This window comes from Melampsora larici-populina (genome assembly GCF_000204055.1).
Source record: "Melampsora larici-populina 98AG31 unplaced genomic scaffold MELLAscaffold_23, whole genome shotgun sequence".
Lineage (NCBI taxonomy): Eukaryota > Fungi > Basidiomycota > Pucciniomycetes > Pucciniales > Melampsoraceae > Melampsora > Melampsora laricis-populina.
Window position 1 is genome coordinate 219,337 of NW_006768787.1, and position 14,182 is coordinate 233,518.

At 37.7% G+C, this 14,182-nt stretch overlaps 1 protein-coding gene across 1 annotated transcript; it reads left to right on the forward strand.

The window, feature by feature from the left end:
* Positions 1 to 248: 248 nt before the first annotated feature.
* On the forward strand, positions 249 to 3,760 carry MELLADRAFT_116747 (uncharacterized protein; the record flags this gene model as incomplete). The annotated part of the gene is made up of 4 exons (XM_007410962.1): positions 249 to 2,008; positions 2,098 to 2,504; positions 2,575 to 3,026; positions 3,134 to 3,760. 4 exons carry the CDS (start codon positions 249 to 251, stop codon positions 3,152 to 3,154), a joined length of 2,640 nt encoding a protein of 879 aa, XP_007411024.1.
* Positions 3,761 to 14,182: the final 10,422 nt, after the last annotated feature.

Sequence of the window (14,182 nt, forward strand, 5' to 3'; positions counted from 1 at the left end):
AGTAGGAATCAGATCAGTCTTAAACTATCCAATCCAATCCAATCCAATCCACTGAAGTACACTAAATCATATTTTACATAGTCGATTGGTAGGTTTGATTAAAGATTTCAATTCATTTGATTTGTTGAATGATTAAAATTTTAAATTGAATGATTTATTATCGAAAACTCAGCAATCCATCTTCTTCTTCTTTTTACAACTTAACTTTACAGATTTCTCTTTCAGCATTCTCAACAAACTGAGTCAAGATGATTCAATCTAAGATACAAACTACCACCAACAAGTTATTTCATACTCAATCTTACTTAAACTCAATCTTCAATCAAGCTCATTCTCTTCTTTCACAACAACAACAACCAACAAACCAATCACAATCACAATCTGATAGTTCATCTGATTCCTCTCATTCCACCACTACTACTACTACTACCACCACCACTACTACTACTAGTACAACCAATGTCACTGCTCCTTCTTCTTCTTCTTCATCTTCAACCACTTCTTCACCAGTATCAGATTCAAATCCAACACCACCACCACCACATCCAATCTCACATATCATTGATTTATTAGATCAACCCAATGAAGATGAAAAACCTGAAATGTTAAAATCTTATTTGTTAAAACATCATTCAAACTTGATTGACGTTTTAAATTCTGAATTAGATTCAATTGTATTATCAATCTTACATTTACATAGACAAGATACTATCAATTCAAACTCAGCCACTTCCACTATCATCAATTCAAAACTTAAACCTCATTCAAATCTGATCAGATCCAATTCAACTAACAACAACAACAATTCAACTACTCTTCAATCTCATTATAACTCTCGTCGAACTTGTCCTTCACCAAGACCATTACAAAACAGAACTCAATCTTATCATCTTCAAACTTCTTCTTTATCATCTTCTCCTACTCACTTTAACATCAACACACCCGAGAAATTGAGTGCAACGGCATCCGAATTTAAACCTAACAAATTGGTCTCATCTCATTCGACATCAATCCATCATTTAAGTCAAACCATCCAAACCAATCCAACTCCTCCAAATCCGAATCCGAATCCTACACTTTGGTCATTCTCACCATCTCCCATCGGTACACCTAAATTCTTACCGGCTCCTACTTCTTTTTTACATACATTAGAGGACAGCTTAAACGTTCCAAGCTTGAATCCTAGCATCCATCAACCTACGAGCACCCAAACTTCGTATTTCAATCAATTACATATTCCTAGTGATCCATGGAACTCAAGCGTTGATCAACCTATAGATTTTATTCCAAGAGATCCATGGAACACATCCGACGAACGGATTCCAAGAGATCCATGGAATACATCAGACGAACGGATTCCTAGAGACCCATGGAACTCATCTGATGATCAATACTTTGATCAGATCCCTCGAGATCCTTGGATCAATTCTATCACTCCTACTCATCATGTTCATCGTCATCATCATTCGTTATCAGATCCGACATTTCATCAAGACTCTTGGAATTATTTGGTGTCTTCTTCTTCTTCGGCTTCGTATGAAGATCATCAAGAATCGATTATGAGTCAGTACAAGACCTTGATGACTTCTTCTGATTCGATTTGTTCAGAAAAAAACGAACCAAGATCAAACCAAGAAACCGAAAGCAAATCGTCTAATGAACTTTCTAGTAGTACGACCTCGAAATCTAAAAAATCAAAACTTAAAGATTCTAAGTTTAAGATCCCATTGATTTCAATCGAAAATGTAAAAGAAGAAACCCAAAGTTATTGTAAATTGAAAGCTTCGAATGTGTTGATGACCCACAAACCAGTTTCTCCAAACCCTAAAGCTTTGATCAATAAATCTGGTACCGTCAATCATCATCATTCAACTTTGAGTTCTTCTGATCTGGATTTAAATGGGATGAGTAACCAGGTGAAAGTGTGTAAGTTTTATTTACAAGGATCTTGTTTAAGATCAGATTGTAAGTTTAGTCATGATTTAAGTAAAGCGATTTGTCGATTCTGGTAAGTCTGAACCATATATCTCTGAATCCGAAAAACCAAAAAACCCAATTAGAAAGACTAATATATTTGGGTGCTTGTCTTTTGGGTAGGTTAAGAGGACATTGTTTAAAAGGAGAAAGCAAATGTGATTTCTTACACGAGATTCCAGATCTGATGAACCCAAGCACATCTAGTATAACGATCAAGATCAAATCCAAGCCGATCAAAAAGAAGTCCAAAGCGAATGAAGAGCCTGATTTGGAAATGAAATCCAATAAACCCAATGAACGATTCGAAGATGCGTTTCCAAGTTTGATCGAGTCGATGATTTCCTTAAACCCAAGTAATCATAAACCCAACGGATTGAAAGTTTTGAAACCGATGAGTTTGTTGCCTAAAGAGTATAAGGTTGAAGGACTTGATGAGCTTCAGAAGGATGGGGTGATGATTCGTACTGTTTCGAAAGATAGAAGAGATGAATGTCTTGAAAAGTATCGAGTTTGTTTATCCTTGAATGGTCAGTCTTTCCCCCATTTCATCTTCTGAACGTTCAAATTCCTAAACTTGAATCGATTGGGCGTTTTTAGATCAAGTTGGAATCCAATCATGGTTAGAAGAAATCAGATCATGGAACTCAAAGATTGAAATCGAATCACAAGAAATCAAAGACCAAATCATCATCTCAAGACATCGAAAACTAAAAGACTTGATCATCCAAAGAGACTCTCAAAACTCGATTGATCGAATGAGAAAAGGTAAAGAGATCAGTACAGGCATTTGTTTAGGAGTCAATAATGAGACGAATGGATTGAATGTTAAACAAAGGATGGAAGTCTTGATGGATTTAAATGGGTTTGAACTAACCGATTTGAAAGAGTTGATTGGGAAGTTTCTTAAGGGACTTAGAACTCAGGCGTTTTTGGGATTAGCGTATGTTTTGGTGTCCGGCTTGGGTGTGGATGGTTTAAAGGTATTAGAGGATTGGTTGGATGATGAGAAGTTGAAATGGAAGATGTTTGATGAGAAAATGATTTGTATTGTAAGTTTTTGATTCCTTTTTTTTCAAGAGAGAGACGAGAGGGATTCTTTTGGATTTCATGGTTTTTGAGATTGATTATGATTTCTTTTTGATTTGGGATTTCATAGGATCCAGTACTTGATCAATAAACTTTCATTTTTCTTAAATTCTCAAATCGAATCAAATCTAAATCTGTTTTTGGATTAAATGTTCTCAATCTTATCTTGACTTTTTTTCATCATTCTTTTTTTTCATTTAGTGTTTTTATGATTTTCTTTATCATTCATCATCTGTTATGTTGTTTTACTTATCGTCATTTTTTCAGTGGTTGTTATGTGGTTAAGTCTAAACTTTTTTCTTTTTGAATCGTTCTTTTTCTTTCGAATCTATACTTAAAGGACTCTTGACTTTTTTTCTTTTCGTTTTCTTCAACAAAGCTTTCTTTTTCTTCTTTTCTCTTTTCTTCTTTTTTGTTGTAAAAGAACTCAACATCAAATAGTTTTACTAAAAAACATAAAATTTTGTATAAGATCAACAAAGGAACAAATCATAAATGTAAGAGAGAAATTGTAGAAGAAAAACAAAGGTGTTGGAAGTCTTGTTGTAATGAATGAATGATTCAATTAAATGTAGATTTTGAAAAAAAAATCGTTTTACTTACTTTAGCAGGAAATGATTAAATGTTGGTTTTGTGGTTTTGTATTGATATTGTACAATTGAAAAAAAAATTGAAATACATACTACTTCTTTTGCATAAATAAAACTCTTTTCTTCAAACACCCAAGATTGGTACCACATTGAAGATTTGCCTGAAGATGGGGCTATGGGATGGGGACTGATCCAATACCACATTCACCACCATTTACCATCTTTGATCACTTGATGTGATGTATGGCTTGCCAAAGGACTTATCCTCGCAACATACGCCTCTAAATCCTTGATAAAAGGTCTTCTAGAACCAGTACATGCAGCTAGGGCAAATGCATCTGATCAATTAGAAGACAGTTTACCCTTCCAGGATAATGGGTCATGATCCATAATCACTTCTTCTTAGAGAACTTATTGACAAATTTGATTTCTTGATATTTAAAGCACTGGGTTCAGCTAAAAGTTGAGTTGTAGAATGATGAGCTAGGTTTTCAGATTGATTTCTTTTCAAGATATCAATAGTATTCATCCTCTTCTTCATGGCAATGACCATTCTATCATGATCTGGGATATACTTTTTTGCTATGGTTTTACTATTAGCATCTTTGAAGTGAGGATTATTTGATCATATCTTGCAATTTCTTTGCTAAATTATCAGTGCTGATCTTTCCACCAGCATTCTTGAATGCAGTATTAGCTAATTGAAAAGTTTCAAGATGATTTGGTGAAGGAGTGGGTGAGGTCTGGACAATTAGGTTAAGTGATCTTTCCAACAACAAATGGGTTTGGTTTGCGTGTTGTGGAACTAATCATCCAATAGGGGTGATAATATATAGAGCTTGAAGAGTAAAACTACTTAAAAAATAAAATAGTACAGGTGTCAAAGGATTAATCTTCTGAGAGTGAAACTTATAATAAAGATCTTATTGTAAGAGTAGCAATACACAACTAAAAAAGAGAAATATAAATGATTTTAGGTAAGAAGATGTGTGAAAGTATTGATAAGGAATACTCAACGCTCATGTAACTGATAAAATAGAAAATAAGTACCCAATTTGATTACTAGCTGCCTTGAGAATTTTAGGTTTATTCCTATAGATATAAAGAAAAATAATTATAGCAATACTTTTATAAGTAGTGTTATGGATGTAATCTATGTGACAGTGATTGTTATTACATCATAGTAGTTTGCTAACTTTCTCTTCACTGTAACAATATTCGTATTACATTATTAGAATTAGTTATTGATATACCGTTAGTTGTTGTTAGACTGGATTGGTTTCTCTCTTCTTCACCTTTCCAATATTGTCTAATTGTTTCTTTCAGGTAAGCTCACTAAATGCAATTGACCTTTCCAATATTCTCCAATTGTTTCTTTCAGAGTGAATCCTTCTCATCAAGTAGTATTACCAAAAGACTAAACTACATCAATAAATTTCTCCTGATTAAAGGGGTGGATTCAAGTCACCTGGTACTGATCTAATAAATTAATAATGAAACTAAAACTTGTAAAAGATGAAGAAAATAAAATCAAAAGGAAAACATGATGAGGTGAAAAGCATACATAGGATTTATATTCTCACTTCACAACTTCACAGTAATCTTACACAGCTTCTCTTTTTCTTCAGGATTTTAATGACCATCCTCACATCATTTCATTTCTCTACTCTCTGTGGCTTACACTATGATATGCAAATTATTTCCATGATCAATTCCTCTTGTTACTTCATGTTAATATATATATCATCTTTTTTTATTATGAATTCAATTGATTAATTTCAGCTTTTGATCATGTTTTGAAGCAACTTTTGAAATCATGGTTTTTACTAAAAGCTGTGTAAGTTCAGATTACTAAAGTTCTTCAGATTCTTTGATCTTTTCTGATCATTCCTGTAACCACCAACAATCAGGGCTATGACCCAGACCTGTGAACTCAGGGCCATCCACAAGGCATTGCCTGGCCATGGGTAGAGTCAGACCCAAGGGAGCTAAAAAATGCACAGGGCCAACCAGGGCACACCCTGAAAGCCCTGGCTGTGTGGCCAGGCTCATAAGATATGGGAAGGGGATATATTGGCTTGAATTTCTTGTTCACATGTGTATAGAGGCTATAAGAACATCCTTGCACAAAAAAACAACCATGAGAGCAAACCTGGAAAATAAAAAATTCTACTGAGGCTATGACTTATAAGATAAAAATAAGTCAAATGTTGAAACTTAAAAGCTTGTTGATCTGTTGATCACTGTTGATCAGTCTGGTATGACAAGATTAGCAGGGCACCCAGCCAGGTCAGGGCTGCCGGGATGCCTGAGGGTCCTACGTCAGTCTAGCTAGGTTAGGTTTAAATGACCCAGGGCCAACCATGCCAGCTTTGAAAAATTGCTTGGGCAGACTTGTCAGGTCAGGGTTGGGCCTGAGTCACAATCCTACCAACAATGATTTTATGTGGATGATTTTGTGGTAAGTGAGTTGTGAATGTTGTTGAGGATCCTATTTCAAAATAATTACATGTTCTAAAGCTATGTTACACATCCTTAAAATGTCAGCCAAAATCCCATGATACAGCCAGTTCTGATCTCATATACATACAGTTGACTCTGAAATAAGCCATACCACTTCCAGCATTGAAGAGGTTTCCAGATGGGAATATGGGTACCAGGGATCAGATTCCCATTCTGCTACTGTTACACAGCTCCATGAAGATTTCCTGAGTAGCCATTGTGATATATGTAGTCAATGGTTTGCAATGTGTGTCTCAATCTGAACAAAGTTACAGCATGTATTACACATGATTTGCTTATCTATATGTGCAGAGAACTGAGCGGACCTGTATGTAGCTGATAGCTAAGGATTGACTCAGATGTTTGCATATATGTAGTGTATGATTTATGGCTCATATGTGCAGTCCTAGATGATTTGATGCTCCATTCTTCTCTCAATGATATTCCCAGCCTAGGTCATGTTCCTACCAGGGAACCTATTTAATGCTGGCAGTGTACTCTACCCTAATTGCCTTCATATCTTTATGGGCGGGGGAAATGAGCCAAGCACTTATAACTCTATCATACCCCACAACCCACATATTTTTTGCAAAAATCAGAGACAAAAATCTCATAGTTTCCCGCAGAAGATAAAATAAAATAATGCACCATAGAGTCTTGAGACACATCCACAAAGCTCTTTGAATCTCCAACTCCTACACTTCCACACTCATCATCAGAATCTCAACTCAAACACAACAACAGCACTAGAATCTATGTTCCAGATCACTCTACAGGTAGCTCCTCCTTCATCATATTCTGATTTACTTAAGTCAGCCAATGTTGTCACCAACTAGCTCAGACACAAAGATTCTGATGAATCCAAAGCCTGTGGGAGGGCTCTTTGGCAAGCTCTGTGTGCATCTAGTGCAGCCTGCTCCAAAACTTGTACTGAGTCCAGCCCAACCTTTTGTCATACCTATCTCACTCCTCTTGAATCACCTTTTGTCAAAACTCTCTTACTATTCTTGAATCATATGCAATGAAAGAGCTACTGTCTTGCCTTCCACAAGAAATCTTTGCAACAAACCATGAATGAGTTGGTATGGGTTATTGCAAAGAATTCTGGTAGTCCATACTGTAAGACCACCCATAGTTTTTGGATTCCATAGAATGGTATGGGTTATCTCAGAGTTAACTATACCAGATTTAAAACTTGAAATTCACTCTTCACTTATTTATTCTTTTATAAAACTTTTGATTATTTCCTGTCACTATCAAATTTAATAATGTACATTATTAAAGAGTAATTTCTGCATCAAACGAAATTATACTCAGGTCTGTGGAATGATTTTTGGTGCGTGTACATGATATAATTCAATCTTTTTGGCTCATTTTTGCTTCTTGTTGTACCACTTCTGCACACCTTCTCTTATAAGAATTCATTTTTCAAACTTAATTGAGTTCCTCAGTACAAGCCGTGAGCTTTAGCAAGCAGAGGTACTTACGGGTTATCTTGGTTATCTTGGTTATCTACGTGATAAGCTCAATCATCTCTTGGTGGGAGAAATTGGAAAAGAAACCTTTTTCATGGATTACAACTTTTCTTTAGATCCAAATCTTATCATTCAGCTTCTTTCACATCTTTCTGTCTCATCTCTTTTTTAAGTCTCATCAAAAACAAAAGTTGCCATTGACCTCAAAATTTGTACTTTTGATATTTCAAAGAAGACTGCAGGGGATGGTACATGTGTCATTTAATTAACATCAAATCCACATTTTACCCTTCTCAAATCAACAAAAATGAGTTCATCAAGAATCTGTTGATCTTGATAATCAAGCAATACACTTTGAATTGCTTTCCAGGAGGTTTTGGAGGAAAGATCTTGGCAACATTCCAAGCTCATTTATATAATTGTGTACCTTGATGGTTTGGTGCTCAGCAGGTTCATCAGAATACAAATTATTGTCCAATGGCTGTTCATATGTATGTAAATTAGTGTGATGGGGATTCCTAGCCCACTGTGCAGAGCTCCCCCATCTACAGTCCCAGGTAATCCTACTCCCCTCAGAGCTGACCCCCCGAGATCCCTAAAACCTCTCCGGTAAGGGAAGTTTGGTTTAACTAGGACTAACCAACAGACTAATAAGAAATGAATAAAAATTTGTGCATTACCAAACCAAACAATGGTGTCCAGCTCCCACACCTACATATCACAAGTTGAGAGTGGAAATGTATATATGTTAGCAATCCCAAGATAGGGACAAGATGAAAAGTACAAAACACTAGACAAATATAAGTAAAACTCATTATTTCATTTAACTAATTAGGGTCAGGTATTTTCCTTCTGATTATCCTTCTCTTCACCTTTTCTTGATCATGAATCATCATCTTGCAAATCCTTTATTTCATGTTGTAACTTCTCAGTATTAATTTAACACACCACACCCTTGTTTCTTAAGTCTCATTTCAATTTAACATATTTTAATGATTAATTTGATTGAACACCAACATGTTGTAACAAAAGGTTGGCCACAGAATTGGATTGATCACCATCTCAAACAGAGATTTTGAGTGTTTGAAAGTCTGTTTAGCCTTCAGATGCCTATTCTGAGCTCTGGAAGCTCAGCCTGAGCCCCGGACCAGCCCCCCGATCGGGGACCCGACGGGGTCCCCGATCAGTCCGGGATTCGAGCGGAGGTTCTAGAACCCCCGATGATCGGGGATCCCTGCGAGTTGGGTGTCGGGCGTAGAAATCGAAAAAAATACTATCCGCCGGGTACCCGACGAGTAAAAAAAGTATTTAAAACACTCCATCACAGGTAAAAACTACCTAGTCCATTGTCAGGGGAGGCCCTACCAAGCACATGGGAACCTTGCCAGCACTGCCATGGCTGTGATGTGAGGCCCTGAGTGCAATTTACACCCCGGGCAAGGCGGCGATGCTCCACATGTAGCGTCATGCGGGCGCTTCAGACCGGGGCCGGCGCTTCACGTGGAGCGTCAACAGGTGCCGCATGTCAAATGTCTGAAGTGTCATCGTGCCGCACACCAACTTTTGGCAGCATTGTCAGTCACCGCTCACCCTTCCCTCAAGGGTTTTCTTTTCTCATTTCATTGCTCAAGTTCTCTTACATGTTTTCTTTTCAAATTGCACCCTACATAGCTACCTTGATTGGGCCACGGCGTGACCAACATGCCAGGTCGACTTTGACCGTGCGGTGGGCCAAAACTTAATCTTGGGATTCAACTGCAGTACTTTGAATCAGAGTGAGAAGCTGGATCACAGTCATAGTGAATTCAGTTCCAGAAGGAAGGTTTCTGAAAGGGAGTGTTCATGATAAAATGTTGGTTAGAATTTTATAAAACTTATGGAACATGTTGATGATTGTACAAACTTGCACCAAGTTCCTACACTCATTGGGTCCAAAGGTTTGCCTCTTGAGCTCTAAAGAACATGCACACATTCAATCTTTGACAAAGTTGGTCATTGAGGGTAAAAACATGAACGTCTAGAGATACTATAAAGAACGCTTTGAAAGATTTGAGGATACAGAAACCTTGAAAAGAACCAATCATCCAAAAGAGATGACCGTTCTTGGTATTGTATCATCAAATCGTTTATTGAAAGAAACTATCACATGTGAGGTTGTGATATGTTTTAGAGCTGGACCTCTTCTTACAAATCTTGCATCTACAGACAAGAATGATTCAGATGAAATCGTTTGAACTCATTTGTGGGTTTTCTTTTCATTGTCCTTACCAAAGCAAAACCGCTGTTTACCATCTGAAAGTGCTTTTCTTTTCCAAGCTTACAATTACCAATCTGATTTCGGATTCGAGAAATCAGTGTAGCTGACTAAACCCGTTGTGCCTCTCTTCCGTGCTTTGATCTCTGGATCGATGGACCTTGACAAAGCTTGAATGCTGATATCATTCATATCGATTTGGAAGGTCCAAAGCAATTGGGTTTCAAATCATTTGAGATACTGATCCCCAATACTCACATATGTCTGATCCTCCAAGTGTCTTTAACCTTGTTAGTGTCTTTACTTCACCATCTCTTTTGTACAACACAAACTAAATCCTTTCGTTCATTTGTTTTTGCTATTGTTGTTCTTTCTTCTTGTGAAGGAACAAATCGATCTAAATCAGATCGTGGTTTTTCTTTAATTCTAGATCAGGTCCAGTGCCTCTAAAGGCAGTTTATAAAGACTGTGCATTTGTTTTAAGATATGCTATATCTCATGAAGCAGGTGCTGTGAGTCTTTCATTCTCGACTTCATAAGGCCAAGATCCTCAATACAACTGAAAGGGATGGTGAGAAATGACAGCACAAAGGTGAAGATGTGTACAAGAGAGCGATGAGATGAAAGAATAATAAAACTTGAAAGGCAAGCAGCGACTGATGATGCTATCGGTAACCAACGGTTGGTGTGCAGCACGGTGACGCTTCAGACAGTTGGCGTGCGGCACCTGTTGACGCTCCATGTGAAGCGCGGCCCCGGTCCGAAGCGTCCGCATGACGCTACATATGGAGCGTCGCCGCCTTGCCCGGGGTGTTAAACATCAAGTGGACACTTTTTTTCGACCTATTTGGCATGAATATCGATAAATGACCCGGTCCGGTGTTCAAACCTGGGTGAGGGACCCTTTTTGGTCCAGCCAACGAGTCCCCGGCGGGGAACCCGGTCGGGGTTCGGGCAGACAATTTTTCAAAAAAAACTCGTTCGGGGACCCCCGAACGGGCTTGGGAGGTCTCTCTACCCGTCGGTTCGGGGGCCGGGCGAGCCACTACTCGACGGGTAGCGATCGGGGCTCGGGCTGACTGGAAGCTTTCCTGAATTGAATCCTGTTATACTTTGGTGGGTTCTTGAAGATTTGGAGAAGCTAAGATAAAAATTAAGAAATTAAAAAATGGGAGCCGGGCCGGCCCCGGTTCCAAGAGGTAGTCGGATTCAGCCTTAATTAGCAACTGATCTTCTAAGGCATACTAGTCCAACTACTCTGTATTGTTCAGATAGTGTTGTATGCAAATATGCCAATGAGCAATTTTCAAAAAAAAAGTTTCTTCCACCAATACAACAATGACAAGAAAGATTATAAATAGTCGGTATCAGTACCTTCAACTCTTAAACCATCCTAATTAACAATCTTTTTTATTTTAGAATGCTCTTTCATATGCACCATGCCCAACTGGTAATCCTTATGGAACCAGACCATTTTTTTTCTTTATTGCTGTTGTCCTTTACATGTTGTGTCTTTTTTGTATATGTTGTATGAATGATGGTTGATGGCTTGTGTATATGAAACATCCTCAATTCTAGCTTGAAGTGTAATTTTACCTGTTGAACTTGAAGTTGCAAAACACACTTTTCACAAGGTGTGATCACATGGGGGTGATAGCGTACCAAATCATTCACAAAATCCCTTTTTGATCAAAATCAAGTTAGAGATTAAATTTAGATAGATAAAGATTGATTGGAAAAGATTTTGGAAACACTTGAAGCTATTGTATAAGCGAGGTGTAAATATATTGTCGAATGATCATTAGATCTGGGTTTACAGCCTGAGATGCCTAAAACTGATGAAACGTAGTGTAAATTGAAGTCAAAAGATATCTTATCAACTGTCAAGCTTAAACTCAAGCTTGTGTGTTTGTAAAACAGAAAAATAAATCAAAATGGCAAAGATAAATCTAGAGAATACAAGAACGTCAAATGGAACAAGTTGAGCTCATTGACATGATGAATCTTTTCATTTGCCGACGTGACACATTTAAGATGAACAAACGATATCGTGAATTGCTAGGCAAGAAGCGGAAAGCAAGGATATGGTAAAATCGTGGCATACAATGACATGTAGATGAAAATCGTGATGGGGGTGAAAAACAATACAAGAACAAAATTTGAAAAACCATGACATTGAGAGACTGGTCGTTGAGAGAATTACTGAGGTTTCTTCTTGATTTGGAAAAAGTTCAGTTCCACAACATAAGTATAATAGTAGAAACCAAGGACAGAAATGATCTCGTCGCATCAACTGTCTATCAAGCGAGATCTCTTCTACGTTCTTTCTGACGTTGACTGCCATTTTTTGTATAACCATATGCAGAGGAGGACATCTGCTGGTAATAATCCCATAGACTAAAATGATGCTCGATTAGCTTTCAGATCATTAAGAAGCCATTAATTGAATAAAGAATTGGATGACTGACCTGCGCTTGGAAATTACGGAAGTTCGAGTGAGAGTACTGATAAAGAAAAAACAGATGAGCCTTTGAGAAATTATATCATAGTTCAAGAACTGACTGACCGAGGATTTAATCTGATTGAGCTTCGTGAGTTCAAGTTTCTTACTTCGGTGTGCGATTTACTATTGATCCACAAATTTTGACAAAAGGGTGATGAGTGCGATCTCTACTGAAGCAGAAAAGCCCTCAAAGAGTCAAGCTTACATTGGGAGCGGAAAACTTGAAGTGATGGCTATCAAAGAAGTAGCACGAGGATCGAAAATCAGACAAACGCTAAAAATCTTGATCTCTAACCTATCCTTCCTTACCTGCCAAACCGATCAATACGATACCAAAGTGGATGGCTAAATTCATCTTTAAAAGCTTGCAGGTTGTGAGTTTAAAGATTTTTAAATTTCGAGTGAGCTATCGAACTTTCTAAAAGTATATGACTCCGTGAGCTAAGATTGGGATGACTATTTGTAGTATTTTGTTTTGCGATGGGAAGAAGAGCGATTCGAAGTCAAGCACCAAGTCCCTCCAAGAGCATGACCACCGCGCCCGAATCGGAAAACCTCGTACAGAGCAGTACAAGTGACAGAGTGTCACGTACACCTGGTTGTATTTTTATCTATTTTTATCCAGCGAGCCCTTGTCTGGACTCTGCAGCGCGACAAGGTTCCACAGTCGTCTTATCATTAGTCTAGCCATACCCAACTCGGGGAGTTTTGATCGCAACTCAATCATGAGTAACTCCCGGTTGACGTCAGACAGGTAAACTGGTCTCAGGCTGTCGTTGACTCAAGCTCCTCTCGACTTCGGCAGAGAAAGGAAAGCTAATGAAAGTTTCAAAAACAAAGAGTTGAACGGTTGAACTTGCATCAGTACTTATGTGATTGATAAAATCTATCACTTCTATACAATACGGATGGATAAAACAGAAATTCACATCAGAACAAATCATTGAGAACTAAAAACTATAAATAATTTAAAGATCGATGAAACATACTTAAAAAAGACAAGAGTTCAAGGCTGCCGAAAGAAAAAAGCTGAAGGATACAAGACATGTGTAACAAGTTGGAATGGATGGGTGAGGATGGGTGGAAACTGGTCAGACCTTCCAAGGAGTTCATAATCAAATGAATGGATTTCATCTTGATTTATTATGCAAGCCAAAATTGGTAAAGCGAAATAGCTTGAAATGATTGTATCCTACAATTCCATCTTCAAGAATCAAATCGCAAGCAAATGGAAAAGAGAAAAACAGAGAACAACTCTTTAAAAGTTCGAATGTACCGCCGCAGGTATGCAGCGATTCTTATGAACACAACAGACTCCTAACATATAGAGTCGCGATCCAAAAAGTAAGAAAGACGCTCGAAAACACAATTTTATAAAAAAGAAAGTTGGAAGGAAGATTGTACATACTTGATCCCATGGAATTCCTATAGGATTTGCCTTAGGTCTATACGTAATCCGGCTCAAATCGTTGAGCTCTTGTATCATCAATTTTTCACCGGTGCAATTGTAGATAGCTTGCATTGAGTTGACAACTTGACTGAGAATTTTGCTTAAGCGATGGAAAACAGCTAATCAGTTTAAGCTTATGAGGTTCGATCGACCAGAGAATCAAGATCCCTTTGTGAAGTTAGATGTGTTGCTCAATTTTCAAAGCCTTATGGATGAATTAGGAAGATATCTAATCAGATATCCAAAGCTGATGACATGAAGATTGAAATTGGTTATGTGTGGGCTTAAGTCGATACATATCCTAAATCACACCACTCCACTTGGATGAGTTGTTCGATCTGTGTG